General features: G+C 43.2%; 1 protein-coding gene and 1 long non-coding RNA gene across 3 annotated transcripts in view; one reads left to right on the forward strand and one right to left on the reverse strand.

Annotated features, from left to right (window-relative positions):
* Positions 1–463, reverse strand: part of LOC124507816 (uncharacterized) — an 82,908-nt gene extending 82,445 nt beyond the window's left edge. For both annotated transcript variants that reach the window (XR_006961140.1, XR_006961139.1), the window contains exon 1: positions 386–463. This is a non-coding gene — a long non-coding RNA (uncharacterized LOC124507816). The remainder of the gene's footprint in view (positions 1–385) is intronic.
* Positions 464–711: 248 nt separating this feature from the next.
* The window catches only part of EFR3A (EFR3 homolog A), a 105,712-nt gene continuing 89,798 nt past the window's right edge, over positions 712–16,625 (forward strand). The window contains exon 1 of the mRNA XM_047074196.1: positions 712–796. Within this exon, the coding sequence (XP_046930152.1) occupies positions 787–796 (10 nt within the window). The 5' untranslated portion in view covers positions 712–786. The remainder of the gene's footprint in view (positions 797–16,625) is intronic.

Consider the following 16,625-nt stretch of genomic DNA (forward strand, 5'->3'; position numbering starts at 1 on the left):
ACGTGCTGTGCCGAATGTTCTAGGCTCCAGGTGTTCGCTCAGTTTGGTGACTATTAGACACAACGATTACTGATGGCACTCAAGAGTCAAGAATTAAGTGGCTCAGCCAAGTGGCGTATAATGCCTCCTGAGGCTTATAATGTCTCTGAAAGTCACCAGTAGGAGCAAGAGGAAATTACATTTTCTGTCCTCTCAAAAAAAGTGCTCAGCCATCACCCCGAACGGCCTCAGTGCGTCTCAAATCATGCTTTCAGAGAATCAGAACGCACTGCAAGTTCAACAGTTTGCTAAAAAAAAAAAAAAAAAAGTCTACTCATGCCCTCGATGCAATCACGCACACCCTCACAAACATTATAAGGCGGTGCAACAAATATCGCTGACGTACCGCGAGTAAGGACTCATGCAAACGACAAAACGAAGCTCGAAGTTACTCTAGGCGACACTTTCTCTCCAAGTCCCCCACCTCCGCCCGCGCCCGGCCGCTCGGGTCCGTTCCTGGGCGGGGCTCGGCCGTAGGGCGGGGGCGGGGCCGGGGCGTCGGCGGCGTGCTGACGTCAGAGCGTGGGGACGCCCAACGCGGCGTCCGGCGCGCGGCTGGGCCGGCGGTGGCGGCTGTCGCTGGCCTCGTTGCGTGAGCCGCGGGGTCCGCGTCCGCTCCGTCCGCCCTTCGCCTTGCGCCCGGTCGGGGCCTCCGCGGCCCGGCGCCGGCCCGCCATGGTGCCGTCGGCGCGCCCTGCGCGGCCCCGCTGAGCCTGGGTGCGGCGGCGAGCGCGGCTCGGGGTCACCATGCCCACCCGTGAGTGGCCGGCCGAGGGTCGGGCCGGGCGGGGGGCGTTGGGAGGCGGCGGCCCGCACAGCGCGCGCTCCCGGGTGGTCCGCTGCGGCGGCGGGGAAGCCGGGCCGGACTGGGGAGAGCCAGGAAGTGCCAGCCGCCCGGCGAGTTACTTTCGTTTCGGCTCAGCCTGCCCGCGGGGAGGCGTGAGTCCGTTGCACGGACGGGGAAACTGAGGCCCGAGCGTTAAGCATGCCCGGGGAGTAAGTGGGAGAGCCGGAGTAACCTAGACCTGTGGGACTTCGAAGTCCAGGCTCTGTCCCCAGCTCCCTACGGAGCTGGGGAGACTTTATGGAAATGCTGGAAGTCACCGCGGTCGCAGCGCCGTCGCCTGCTGACTTCCTCGGGGGGTGGGGGGGCAGGCGTCGCCTGGTGGGACGCGGGGTTCCTGGGGGGTCCGGCCCGGCCCAGAGCCCCTCCTCCAGGCTCGCGAAGTCCCAGCAGCTTGAATTTCTCCCCGTTGGTAACTCGCCGAGGTGGCTGAAGTAGGTGCTCTTTTGGGAACTTGTTCGGCTTCTGTGCCCCAAAGTGTGGCTGTTGGACCACCTGCTTCCGATTCACTTGGCTGCTGATGCCAAGTGCTGTTTGGGGTTCTTCCCAAGGCACATTGACCCCGCAGCTCGGGCCCCGGAATCTGCGTGTTTAATAAGTGGCCTAGGTGTTACTGAGGGACTCTGAAGTTTGAAAAACATTGCATGTTGGGGACATTTTGGACAGACGGGGTGGGACAATATTACTAATGACCCATTTTAAAACGACCCGGAGAATTGCATTGTGACTTGAAACCTAGCGGCCCATATGTGTCTGTGCAAACTAAGGAAATTCCCTAATTTTGCACGGAGAGGAAGCATGAAGATGATTGATTTGAAACTGTTTTCAATTAGGGCTCTTTTGAGTAAGCGTTTCATATTGTAAAATCTGTAAACACTTGAAAAGACGCTTCCAGTTAGCTCACATTTTTTAGAATTCATAACTCCTAACTGTCCTTATTTTGGTAGACATAAGGGACACTGGATTTCCAGGTCAGCCTCAAATGCATGTTTTGTTTACTGGCGGGTAAAGAGGAATTTTTTTTCCGGATATTGAAAAAGGTTTATGTAATACTGTGGCAAGTCTTTAAATGATCTTGATGGAACGGTTACTTTTAACTCGCCCTATTTATGTGGATAAGGTGGATTTTGTGTTCTGAACACAGTAATGTGTGTCCTTAACTCATGGTCTTGAAGTTTGTGTTCCTTAAATATGTCAACTTATGTTTTAATTGTATTCCTGTAGACTGGAGGAACATCATCATCATCATTGTTCTTTCTTTTTTATTGTTTATGATTTCTGAATGTATGTTCTTGTTATCCAGGAATATTTGAGATGAGCGTTGTGCTAATCTTACTTTGAGAAAGGAAAAGGGAGAGGCGGTGTAAACACCTACTCTTGAAAGTTAAGGCTTCAAGTGGAATTTATTGGTAAAATGGCAATATAAGTTATGCTGTGAAATTAAATTTTTAGTGCTGAGATTATCTAGCCTCATGGAGTGGATTCAGAAAACTTGTCTCTCTTTTTTTTTTTTCCCCAAATGTTAATTTATTTTGAGAGAGAGGGTGCCTGTGTTTGCACACACGAGTGGGGGGGAAGGGCAGAGAGGGAGAGAGAGGATCCCAAGCAAAGATCCATGCAGGACTCAATCTCAGGACCAGGAGATCATGACCTGAGCCAAAACCCAGAGTTGGATGCTCAACTGATTGAGCCATTCAGGTGCCCCAGGAAACTTGTGTCTTTTAAAATATATGATTTACAATGCAAAATGAGGCAAGGATGAACCATGGCGTATTTGCGTAGTTAACGATGCGGATTTTATGGCCTGATTGGAAGGCTAGTGAAATGTTTGAGTTATCTCTCATTATCGTTGGTCGTATTTGTTGTGGTACAGTTTCTGTGATTGCGTAAACACCTAGTACCAGCTGGCAGGACTCAGGTGAAGTGGTTGAGTTCACGTTGCCTTTTGTCCCTCTTTGTGGCCAGAACCACCAGCATTGCTGGGATAGTTCAGTGGACCGTGGTACTTCTTAGAAATTCTGCGTGGAGAATAAATGTCAACATAGGCACTTTCTTTGGGGATGTTTTTAGGAAGGAATCTCTCTCCAAATCAACTGAACTTTTTAATTTATCTTTTTTAAATGTCGAATGAGTTCAGAGGCTCAGTTGCAAGCTGGACCCGTTAATCCTTTAAAGCTTTAGTGAATAAATGTACTGCTTTTCTCTTGGGGATGAACACTAGGGTCTCTCAGACTAGAACTCTGAAAGTGCCCCTTGCTCTCAGCCATCGAATTATTCTCCTATTGCTGTTTGGTTGCTAAGTTGGAATATTGATACTCTCAGTCATTGAAACCGGTGTTAATAAGCAGAATCTGATGGAGCGTGGTATACCCCTGAAGGCTAAGCAATTGCATTATCACATGAATGTTAACTAGTAGCTTCGTTGGAATTATTTTGGAGAGCCGGCAACTCTTTTGCAGAAAGCAGCTACCTGGAAGGATGCCTGACAGGAAGCTGCCGCGACAGGAATAATTCTGTGGTTATGTCACTATATTCAGCCAGTCGTTTGCAGTAATCACTAAGCACAGATTTTAAGAATGTTTCACTAAATGGTCTTTTCAAACCTACAAGCCTACAATTTGATACATCATGCCCCTAAAGGCCTTTATTTCAGCTTCTCCTTTGAAGGACCGTGAAGAAACATTTTGATCTCAAAGATTGTCAGACCCTGAGTCGGAATTGGAGTGGAAGCGATGTTACAGCTTAATCCAGCCATTTTATTTTCTTTTTCGTTTCAGGAGACTGAGACCCCCACGAGCCTCAGTGACGTGGCTAAGGTCACACCTGGAACAGAGCCAGGGCTCCAGCACACATCCAGTCCCTAGAATCCTTCACCGCGAGGAGGGTAGATGAGGTTTAGTTTTGGTGTTTTAGCACCACGTTGATAGTAGTTTACCCTCCCCCCCCCCTTTATTCCCTGCGATTACATGAAGATAAAAGTGAGTTTAGCCAAAACTTAAGTCAGGCATGTAAACTTCTAAGAAAATTTGACATTTTTGCCTTTGCTTCTGTCTTGCCGCAAAGAAGGCTGAAGGTTTCACCGGTATATTCAGCGGATACTTGGTTCTGTAGGCACAGCCTTCCCGTTTTAGTAAAACTGCTTATGTGAAAGGGGTTCCCGAGCTGACAGTTGCCTCGAAACTGGTTCAGTAAAACGTGCTCTTTTATTATCTATGTAACATTATTGTATGTTGGCTAAGGGGAGCTGAAACTCGTAACCATTGTTTGCTACACACTATACTTTCAGTAATTTGTGGTTAATGCTTTCTTTTCTCATTTAGATGTTGGCATTGATACCTGGTCAGATTTGTTAAGCTATGGTAATGTGGTCACTTCGTGTTTGTTTTTTTTCCCCACCGATGAGGCTGATTATATTTGACTTGTTTTTCAGTCTGTTATGAAAGAGGTGCAAAGTACTGATGAATTGTGAAGCGAAAGATGCATGCTGGGTGGAGAGGTTCCATTTAGAAATGCATTACCAGCAAATGACGTATTCCTGGCTTGTGAGCTCTTTGTGTTCATTGGTTCTGTGCACCTCTCCTCCCCCTTCCACCCAGCACCTGTGTGTACTGCCAGAGTCCCAACTGAAGAATTTTCTTTCTCACAGTGACCTTTGGCCTGAGACTGGTGACTACTAGATCTCATCTTTCAGTCTGTCCCCACTCATGGGGCATGGGACATCGAAGAGGGTGTAGATGGTGGGAGGTAAGGCTGGAAGAGATAGGAGCCAGAACTTGAAGGATCTTGTATGCCATGAATGAACTTGACCAAAATTGTGTTCATGCGGTCACAGTCACTGACTGTCCTCTTTATAGGCATACTGGCCATTTCCAATAGGCTGATTACTTTATCGAAACTTAAAACTTGCTGTTAGTAATAGAGAATTAATTATTGAATGCTGTTGTGTGCCAGGCAGTATACTTTGTGCTTTATGAGAAATGCCTTATTTCATTATTTTCTACTTTGTAGGAAGCCCTGATTGACATATTATGGAAATGGAGAGATTGAAGTCCAGGAAGAGTTAAGCAGTTTGCCTGATTACAGTAAATGGTAGAGCTGGGATTGGAACTAGGTGGGTCTGGCTTCAGAGTCCTAGCTTTTTTTCATCCTACACTGTTCTGAGCCAGGCAGGAGTTGGGTCTACCAGATACTATCAGTTTCACCATTACTTTTGCTCAGCACTGTGCTTAGTTACATAACAGGTGCTTGGTAAACGTTGAATCACTGAATCTTAACTGGAGTCACAGAAGTTATTCTTTGGATACCAAAACCTGAACTAAACCTTTTCCCATTAAAACAGTGTTATGAGAGTTCTATAATTCATGATTACGTTCTTAGCAGGCCTGCCTCTAACATTTGTCAGGCTAAGAATACAGACGGAAGCTTGAAAATTGTAGTCTTAATCAGGATTTCTCAAACTTTGCTCTGTTGATGTCTTGGACTGGATAATGAATGTTTTGTTTGGGAGGTGAGGGCTGCTGTGTGCTTTGTGGGGTTTAGCAGCAACTTGGCCTTTACCCACTGGAGGCTAGTAGTAAATCTCCCTGTTCCCCAAAGTTGTGGCAGTCAAATCTGTATCCAGACGTTGCCAAATGTCCCCTGGGGGAGTCATCATTGTCCCTGGGTTGAGAACCACTGATTTAAATATTTAAATGTTATAGATCAGGCTCTTCCTGCAGCCCAGCCTGCTTTCCTATCCAGGGTCCCTGTAGACATTGCCTTCTCAACCTGAAGGCCCAAAGGAACCTGCAGTCTGATCTAGTCAGTAGTGATCTGTAAGGTCAGGTCAGGGTCAGGGTCAGGAAAGACCCTTGACCTTGTCGGGCAACTTTGGGGAACCTAGGCAGGTTCCCCTTTGCCCATACCTTGCTTTTCCATCTCAAGATTTCCACACAGTTCTAAGTACCTTCCAGAGCTATACCATGTGGATACAGGGGTAGGTGGGAGGAGTAAGCCCAGCTTTCTGGAGAACTTATCTGCCACGGTGGGTGATCTGGAGTGAGCAACTTGAACCAGCAAGTGCATCTTTCTCTGGTTTTCTAGGCAGTGATTTCTAATATTGCCTCTCCGCTCGCTAGCCCACAAATCCCTCTAAACGAAAAAAAGTCCATTGTTTTGGGAGGCAGAGGCCCTTTTTTTCCTGAGTCCAATGAAGGTACTATGTTAGGAGAAAGCTACATATTACCCATTACATAGCTCTGCTTTGGTATGGAATGACCCAGTTGTCATTAACAGCCTTCTGTAGGCATGGGATGGATTGCAGTGGACAGATCTGATTTCATGTAGTCTGTCATATTCTCCCTTTGCATATTTATTTACTGCTGTCCACCTTCCTTTAGGTATTATTAGATAACATTCCAATTTTTACCAAAGAAGGAATCACTGTGTAGGTATTTTTATTGTACTTATGAATCAGACAGTCTTTCTGTATGAACAGCTAGTTCTGTTACAAACTCCACTTTAAACTCCTTTGGAGGAGCCCCTGTGTAGACAATGAGTACCTCCTTATCCGATAGTGTTAGTAGGAGGTTTTATTGATGTTGAAGGAAACAGGTTCCTGGCATTCTCAGAAATGGAGAAGAGGGCACAGAAAATCCCAGTATGGCTCCCCCCACTTTAAGGAGGAAAGTGTCGACCAGTAGATAAGATGTGAGCTGTTTGTCTAGGTTAGGGCTTCTTCAATATTTTTGCAAAACAAACCCTGTTGAGAATCTGATGAAAGCAGATTTTCATATAAACTTGTGCATAGTTTCAAGAGATTCAAAAGCATACTGAGATGTATCCCCTGCAAAAATGGAGATCACCAGAATGGCAGTTCTTCTTCGACCAAAGCTTTGTAATTCAGGTTGTAGAAGAATATCATCGTTTGCCAAATATATCATGCCGTTTTTAATTTTATTTGTTTTTGAGAGAGAGTGTGTGCGCTCGTGTGTGTAAGGACGCAGGTGGGGGAGAGAGGCAGGGAGAGAGAGAGAGAAACAGAGAGAGAGACAGAGAGAATCTTAAGCAGGCTTCGCGCCCAGCACAGAGTCCGACTGGGGGTGATCTCAGATCATGACCTGAGCCGAAATCAAAGAGTCTGATGCTTAACTGATTGAGCCACTCAGGTGGCTTTTTTCTTCTACTTTATTGCCCCCTATTTTACATGCTTTTTATAATTTTTTCTTACCTCTCAGCTAGCCGACTGAAACCTTTTCTTATAATGTAGATGAATATTCACAAAGGCTTTTCTAAATTCAGCATGTATAAAGAGAGTTCATTTAGGAACTGTAGGATCACCGGAGAGGGAAAAATGAAATTGAATTGAATTTTACAGCTAAAAAGAACATTTAGTGCAATCATTAAGAGGAAGGTTAAACCAAGTAGGTTAAGTGTGCCAGTCAGCTGGGTAATGGAGTGCTGCCAGAACCTGGGTCATCTGAATCCTGGAGGGGTGTTCACAGCTACATACCCTTCATACTGCCTTCATATGGGACAGAAGGATACATGATGGAAGTATTACAAAAATCTGTGGCTAAAGATGTAAAGGATTTAAAGTTAATGTTAAACATAAAAAATTTGATATTTGCAGTTTTTTTATAAACCAAGGAGAACACCAATTCTGTGTGGTTAAAGCATACACCTATGCTTATAAAAGTCTGCGTACAAACATTGATAAAGATTTTGGGGGAAATGATTACATTTCATTAATAAGGAAATGCAAATTAAAAGCTGAAATCATTTTCGGGTTGTCAGATTACCAAAGACTTTTTTTTTTTTTTTAATTTTTTTTTTTTTCAACGTTTATTTTCCATTTTTGGGACAGAGAGAGACAGAGCATGAACGGGGGAGGGCAGAGAGAGAGGGAGACACAGAATCGGAAACAGGCTCCAGGCTCCGAGCCATCAGCCCAGAGCCTGACGCAGGGCTCGAACTCACGGACCGCGAGATCGTGACCTGGCTGAAGTCGGACGCTTAACCGACTGCGCCACCCAGGCGCCCCTACCAAAGACTTTTTAATAATAACAGGCAAAGGTGGTGAGGTACAGTACAAAAGGTAGAAGTTTAAATTGGTACAGATTTTTTTGGAAAGTAATCTGCAATATTTTATCAAGTGCTCTAATACTTCTGTTCATTGACCCAGTAATTTCACTTTTGGGAATCTATCCCTAAGAAATTACTGAAAACAGACTGTACCAATGTTTCTGCACTGAGATGTTTATCTCAGTAATATTTATAAGATGGTGAAAACACAGAAACTTATGTAGCCAATAATGAGGAAGTGAAATTGAATGAGGAACATTAATGCAACCATTAAAAATGATACTTTTGAATGTGCTGAGGTTATGAATTATTTTTATTTTCTTTGTAATTTGTGTTTTTCAGATTTTCTATGTAGTTAGCATATAGTCTACAATCAGAAGAAGGTGCTTAAGGCTCTTTACAGCTTTAACCTAATTTTTAAAAAATTTTTAAATTTTTTTCACAAAACTGAAATGAAACATTAAAATACTGCCCTGAACTGGCTTTTGCCTTAGTCCACGGAAATGAATTTTGATTGACTGATCAAATAGTGTTGGTTGTATATATATCTGGCTTAGGAGAACACTGCGTTTGTTGTCTGACTACAATTGCTGTCCTATGCTGGGAGATGTAAAATGCTGGGAATTACTTTGAACAGTGGTTGGTGAATAATGTTCTTAAATAGGAAGTAAAATAATGGGGCTTTTTTTTTTTTTTTAATCATTGGTAATTTAGTGTGAAAGGAGGAAGAAATCTGATTTATTAAGTGGTGGTTTCAATCATGAAAACCTGAAAGGTTAAGATGAGTCATTATGTGTGGGTTCAATTTATTAGGAGTTTGCAGGGTCTTTTTGAGTGGGGGCGGGGAATGATTGTGTGTTCTAGAATGAATACAGTTCTAGGGAAGTATGATCGTAAAATGAACGCTGGCAATTCCTCCTATGATTAAGATGTCAAACCTGTCAAAATTCTCTCATTTGTATTTGCCGGCTTCGTGCAGTTCTTGAAATGAGCTTGTTCTTGCATATGCTCTAAAGCAAACAGGAGCTACTGTTACTTTTCCTCTTTCCACGTAGGCTGTCATATTCTTCCTTCTGTGTATTTATTTACTGCTTTTTAACTTCAGGGATTATTAGATAGCATGATTCTCTTTTTATTAAAGAAGGAGTCACTACTCAGATTTTTTTCATCGTACCTCCGAATTAAGAGTTTGCTGTGTTCTAAAATTAGGCATTAAATTTTTGCTCTGCAGTCTTCAAAAAGACCTCTGTCCTCCTAAATGCTTTTTATTAATTTATTTATTTAGCTTGTTTTTATTCTTACCTGGTGGGTTATTCAGCTGTACCTTTTTCTTTTCACTAGCTGAACTCCAGGGTATTCCTGCTGCCGGAGTTTTCTGGGTAATGCTAAGTGTTCTTCACACCCCTGCTATTTAATTGACTTTCTGAACAGCTGTCTTGGCAATTTGCTACAGAGTTCTCTGTGCTGTGGATGCACTTAGCTTTAAATGGATCTCACTCCTGCTGGGCAGAGAAAATGAAGTACAAGGTGTTCAAGTCTGCCATTGTCAATTCCTGGGACTTCATAAACTTTGTGGAAGGTACTGTGTCAGGCTGAAGGACTGGCCTGGAAGTTGAAAGGAGCGGCCCATTTATGAATATGACCCAAATGGACTTATGAACTTAGTTATAAGTATTTTTACCAGCTGTTTGACCTGATAAGTGGAAAATGATACTACCTCTCAGGGATACTGAGATGCAGTAGAACTTACGTAATTGTGCTTTAGAGGTAGAAATACCTCGTGAACGTGTTATTAGAATCAGTATGTGTGAGGGCAAGGTAGGTGCTTCTTGGATTATTACCATTTGCTGTCTCAGGTTCCAGGAGGGCTTCTGCAGACAAGAGAGCACTCCAGGCAGATGGGTAGTGGCTGGGATTTGGGGTCTGAGCTCCTGTGGCCTTCTCTTGTTCTCATAGCTGGGCTGTACTGTGCGAACGTCAGAGGTCCACTTTCTTCTGCAGTTCACAGCCCTGATTAGAAACAGCTTACATGACTTGTCCACTCCTTGGTTCACCTTTTCTCTTGGTTCTGTCCTGGTTCTTTGCTTGGTCTTCTGAGGATGGGAGCATCTTTGGGAGGCTCTCCAGGTTTGTCTTACTGCACCAGGTGCGTGAAATGGAACAATTCAGGGGCAGGAAGAGAGTGATGTACGTTTGCTTCAGTTCAGTTCAGTTCTGTTTCTGTTACCTTTACAAAAGCTCCGTTCCCTGGCACAGATTCTCCTTGTTGGTTCCTAAGAATCCATGTTACTGATCCACATCGGAGGCTTGCACAAGGGAAGCTTGAGCTACCTTTAGAGCCAAAATTTTCAGAGTGTCTTCCGTGAATGTATAATAGGGACTGTTGAGCGAGCAGGTGGGCTTCTCTACCTGACCCAGCCACAGCTGGAGTAGCTTTTTATTGTGGGATTCTGCATTCGATTTCTGTAGGGAAATAATGTTGGCTGCTTTTTAAAAATTTAAAATTTATGGGGCGCCTGGGTGGCGCAGTCGGTTAAGCGTCCGACTTCAGCCAGGTCACGATCTCGGGGTCCGTGAGTTCGAGCCCCGCGTCAGGCTCTGGGCTGATGGCTCGGAGCCTGGAGCCTGTTTCCGATTCTGTGTCTCCCTCTCTCTCTGCCCCTCCCCCGTTCATGCTCTGTCTCTCTCTGTCCCAAAAATAAAAAAAACAAAAAACAAAAAAAACGTTGAAAAAAAAATTTTTTTAATTTATAATCTTACTAGAAAATGCCCTCAGACAAAAACATAAGATGTTTTAGAATTAAAAGCTTAGGAACTGAGGGGCGCCTGTGGCTCAGTCGGTTAAGCCTCCGACTTTGGCTCAAATCGTGATCTCGCGATCCGTGCGTTGGAGCCTGCGTTGGGCTCTGTGCTGACAACTCTGAGCCTGGAGCCTGCTTTGGATTCTGCATCATCCTCTCTCTGCCCCGCTCCTGCTCGTGTTCTATGTTCCTCTCTCTCAAAAATGAATAAATATTAAAAAAAAAAAAAAAAGCTTAGGAACTGAGGGGCAAAAACCAAAGCCATCGACCTGATGGCGTCTCACCTCTTTTGCTCTGATGACCTCCAGGAGTGGAACTGTCCGATTTCTCCTTGTAGTCGTTTCAGTCATACAGTCATAGGTGCTGTCAGTGTGTTATGGGAGTCACAAATGTTCTCTTCCGGTTTTCTCATTTTCCTTTGGATTTCTCTTAGGGATTCATTCATTCAGCAAATTGTTTTAGTGCCTACGTTGGCAGGGCACTACTGGGTGGGGAATATAGAGATGAATAAAGCAGTCTCTAGCTTTAAGAAGTTAATAGAACCTTGTGTAGATGGCTGTAACACAAAGGATGTGGTAAGCACCCTAAAAGGGTGCTGTGGAGTCTAGAGAAGAGACTGCAAGGGGAAGGTCAGTGCAAGGTGCCATCAGAAGCCCGAGGAGTGATAGGAGAAGCATGGATTTGGGGAAAGTGTTTGAGGTGAGTCATATGGGGGGAAATAACTAGCAGCCAGTTGAAGTAAGTCATTGGTACTGGGGAAAGTGAAGACTCGAAGGTGTGTGCGTGTGTGTGTGCGCGTATTTGGTAATTTTGTCTTTTAATCAACACATTTATTCAATCCCTACTACGAGTCAGTTTTCATAGACACTGAGGGTACAGCAGTATGCTCATACTGGGCACAATGGGCGTCATCATGGATGTCATGCCTGCTCTCATGAAGCTTAGTCTCGTGGGGAAGACAAGTCCAGAGCACATAATTACGCTGACCGGGCAGGGAGCTTTACGAGCACCTGTACCTGTTTCCTTTACCACTGTATGTAGCTTTTGATGTAGTGCTTGGCCCGTGATACACATTCTGTGTATATTTGTAGAGTAACTCAAATTACTAAGAGAAACACAGATTGCTATGGAAACACATAAGCAAGGTTGGAGGGAGAACAGTTAGAGGTTATTAAAGTACAGTAGCCTGAGCGATGGGCTTTGAACTTGGATGATGGTAGTGAGGCAGATTGCAGTGGACCAGTCTGTATACTGCTGGGGAAGTACAGTTGATAGAATTAATTGGATGAGGGGTTGAGGGAGAAGGAGGAGTCAGAATTCCTCCAGAGTTTCATGCTTGATCACTGGGGTGAACGGCTCTGGTTCATGCTTGATCACTGGGGTGAACTGAAAGTCATATAGGGACTTCCTGGAGAAAGAGCAATTGGGGAAATTAGGATGGAACCTGAGTCCGTTTTAGGCTGTGATAAGTGTGTGATGCCTGAGAGGACATTCAGAGCGCATTTGTAGTGGGTGAGATTACTGAAGGATAGGCTGTAAAGAGAGTAAAGAGGCTCAGGGCAGATCCTTGAGGAATGTGTCCACTTAAGGCTTAAATAGGCAGAGGGACCAAAGAGGGAGCAGGTGGCGCATAAATCAAATACCGCTGCGACCAGTGCACGACAAGAGCTGTGTCAGACTCAGATGAAGGTCCATTTATTTATAGTAGCATCTGAAACATTCCAATATAGCAAGAAAAGGGGGGAAAAGTGTCTTACTGTTTGATCTGATGCTAGGACAGTTTGTGAAGTGCTAGGAAAGAAATCTTAATTTAAAGCTTAGGGATCGAAAGACGATTGTGTATCGAAACCATGGTATGTACCGTCCTGTCCTTAAGTCCTTAACTGTCTTGTCACTGCTTTCTGGCTGGGGGAAGGGATCGTCATTCTAGGTTGAGAGGACGTGAACTGTTCTATGATTCCTGCATAAACATGCTTAATTGTGCAGTTTGCAAGGAGAAATGAAGGCAGCTCCACATATGTAATAGAAAAATTTTCACGTAGAACTGAATTGTTAGTAACTTGTCTCTTGTTGTCTTTTTTGGAGTCTCATTATTACGTGTGTGCATGAAAGAACTGAATGCTTTGCTGGCGGCAGGTCCGGTGCTCACGTAGACTTGCCGATGAACTGAACTGCTTTCTCTCTCAGACGTGAGAGGTGTCTGCACTTGAACTGTCCCCTGAGAGCCTCCACTAGCTCTTTTAAGTTCTCCACACGATTTTCTCCCCTTACACAGCTAATGCTGCTCTTTTTTCCCTCCGTCCATTGTTTTCTGTGTATTTGCTGACTGTAACTCAGTAAGCAGCCTCCATTCTTCTTTTATAGAGAGAGCGTGAGGGAGGGAGAGGGCAGAGGGAGAAAAAGAAAGAGAATCCCGAGCATCTCCACGCTCCGCGTGGAACCCGACGCGGGGCTCCACTCCACAACCTTGAGATCATGAGCAGAAATCAGGAGTTGGATGGATGCTCACCCCGACCGAGCCACCCAGCACCCCTTACAGCCTCTGTTTTTTATTTCAGCAGCATAGGAATATTGCTGCTCTTTTTGTTGCCTTGATGGGGTACAGCAGCATGCTGGTTAAGGGCTGAACAGCTTTCAAGAATTTTAATTCTTGTATAGTTAGCATACAGTGTGGTACTCGTTTCAGGTGTACAGGAGAGTGATTCAGCAAATCCGTACGTCACCCAGTGCTCATCAGGACAAGTGCACTACCTAGTCCCCATCACCTATTTCTTCCGCCCCCTACCCACCTCCCCTCTGACCAGCATCTTGTTCTCTTTGCTTAGGAATCTGTTTCTTGGTTTGTCCCTCTCTCTTTTTTCCCTTTGCTCATTTGTTTTGTTTCTTAAATTCCACATATGAATGAAATCATACGGTATTTGTGTTTCTCTGACTTATTTCGCTTAGCATAATGCTCTCTGGCTCCAGCCATGTCATGGCAAATGGCAAGATACTCTTTTTTATGGATAAATAATACTCCATGGTGTGTGTGTGTGTGTGTGTGTGTGTGTGTGTGTGTGTACTCATACGTACATACTACATCTTCTTTATCCAGTCATCTATCCCTGGACACTTGGGCTGCTTCCATAATTTGGCTCTTATAAATCATGCTGCTATAAACATAGGGGTACAATTTTAAAGGGCTGAACAATTTTAAAAGCTCTGTATCCAGTGGTTCTGAGGACTAGGAAGGGATGAATATAATTCAGTGTGGTTTGGCTGCTGAGCTTTTGTTGGAATGGCAGTTGATTCCACCATCCTTAATTTTTTTTAACCTAAAATTGCATTGTATTTCAGCCTTGCTAAACAATTTGAGTATTTCCATAAAAGACAATTTTCCATTGATTCTTTAAAATTCTCCAGTATAAGTATAATTAAATATAAAGAAATATATAAATATAATTTATATATTTTATAAATATATAAAAAATATAAATACATTTCAACAGTTGCAGTAATAAAGTGACTAGTACAAATATATACAGATTTACAGGTTCTTGGTGTATAACATCACAGAAAGTTGCTGGTATTTTTTCTTCCATGCATTAGTAATAATGTTTAAAAAAAAATTTTTTTTTGGGGGGGTGCCTGGGTGGCTCCGTCGGTTAAGCCTCCAGCTTTAGCTCAGGTCATGATCTTGCAGTCTGTGGATTCGAGCCCTGCGTCAGGCTCTGCTGACAGCTCAGAGCCTGCAGCCTGCTTCAGATTCTGTCTTCCTCTCTCTCTGCCCCTCCCCTGTGTGCACACACACTCTCTCAAAAATAAATAAACATTAAAAAAAGTTTTAAAAAATTGGTTAAAAAAATTGTTTTGATGTTTATTTTTGAGAGCGCAAGGGCAAGTCGGGGAGGAGCAGAGAGAGAGGGGGACAGAGGAGCCAAAGCTGGCACTGCGCTGACAGCAGGGAGCCCGATGCGGAGCCCAGGTCTGATGTTCAACCCCACTGAGCCACCCAGGCGCCCATAATGTCTTACTTTTGAAATCGAAAATTTAGTAATCCTTGGAAGTCTTATGGGGGCGTCAGATTTTACTTTATGATTCACTAAAAAAATATGAGAAAAGATTAGATTGCCTTCTTAGCATTTTGATTAACTAAAAATCAATTGTATGTACTGACTGTGATGATAATGTGTGTGTGATAAATTAAAAGAAGTCTTAGGCTTTTGACTTTGTGTTAACTAAAATCTCATGATTGGAGTGAATACAAAATGTTTAGAGTCTCTGCTTTAGTTAGAAGTTTGGGGAGACTATATCAAACACTGAAACTTGGAGGTTTAAATTAGGAGCTTAATATTTTTTTATTCAGCTTTTTACTTATTAGCAAGGCTTATCAACAAGTCTGTGGTATATTTTGCTCTCTTTAAACTTGGGATAAAAAATAACTTACAGTATGCATTCTGTTTAGGTACATAATTAACGGCGCTACCCTTCTTTTCCTTTACTGTTTAATCGGAAAATGTAAACATCTCAATTCAGATGAAAATCTTTAACATATGGCATAGATGCTGTGGGTGTTGTGAAATTTATAAGACTCGGGGCTGTTGGTATATTAGATGTATTTGTAATTGTGGAAGTTACAAACATCCCCAGCAGATTTAACACTGTTGTTACTCTATGACTAATGGGGAAATAGGAATTTGTTAAAATTTAAGTAGTTGTGGGATTTTAAAGCTGATTTGAATTTTGCTTGATATAACTTATATCCTCCTTGTGAAATATTCAGAGGGTTTTAATTAAAAATAATGCATATCAACCTAGTTAAACTGAAAAAAGTTTCAGTCATTGTCTCTGGTAGATTTTTTTTGCTCTTAAGAGTGACAAATTATTATGTTTTGATTGAAGGGTTTATTTTTCTAGACTATAGTGCCTTAGTTTTTAAAAGTAGAAATGGTATTTGTTGGTGCTTTTTGGAAAAGAGCTTACTTTAAAAAGTTCAAAAACCATCACTCCTATCACTTTTCGTTATCCGTGTTTTCATTTTGTATAGTAGGGTAGCAGTAGGGTTTTAAACCATGACCTTAGTGTTACAGATGACATGTTAAGATCACAATAGGTCTAATGAGGGAGGTAATTGATTTTTAAAAACACCTTTATTGAGATATAATTTGCATCCCGTAAAGTTGACCTGTTTTAAGTGTATAGAAAGACTGGATCTTTATATAAACCAAAAACCCTGGGAATTATCTGAGCAGTGATTATAAACATGAATTTCCACATGCCCCACTTTTTTTCCCCTCCAGATTTTGTTTCAGTAGGACTTACATTTTGATAAATACTAGGAGACTTGCTAAAATGAAAGGTCTGAAATTCCAGTTCTTTTTAATCTCCTCATTGTAAAGAAGATATTTTTATCTGTGCGTTTTTTTTTTTTTTTTTTTTAAATTTTTTTTTCTTTCAACGTTTTTATTTATTTTTGGGACAGAGAGAGACAGAACATGAACGGGGGAGGGGCAGAGAGAGAGGGAGACACAGAATCGGAAACAGGCTCCAGGCTCTGAGCCATCAGCCCAGAGCCTGACGCGGGGCTCGAACTCACAGACCGCGAGATCGTGACCTGGCTGAAGTCGGACGCTTAACCGACTGCGCCACCCAGGCGCCCCTATCTGTGCGTTTTTAAACTTGCATAGTATACCTTTAAGTTTAAAACTCTGAAACCATCCAGTATCAGATTACCATAATCACAATATAGTCATAGTTACCGAGGGGAGAAATCACTGTACTTTCTTCTCTGCCTGCTCTGTCTCTAAAGCAAAGGATTCCCATGTTATCGTTACAAAGTAGTGGGGGCTCTGGCTTCAAAACCGGATATTGCTTAAAGTACGGGTTTGCTGCTAGGATTT

The sequence above is a fragment of the Lynx rufus genome, unplaced genomic scaffold (assembly GCF_022079265.1).
Source record: "Lynx rufus isolate CCGP_SWC_20201006 ecotype Redwood Valley unplaced genomic scaffold, mLynRuf1.p SCAF_12, whole genome shotgun sequence".
NCBI lineage: Eukaryota > Metazoa > Chordata > Mammalia > Carnivora > Felidae > Lynx > Lynx rufus.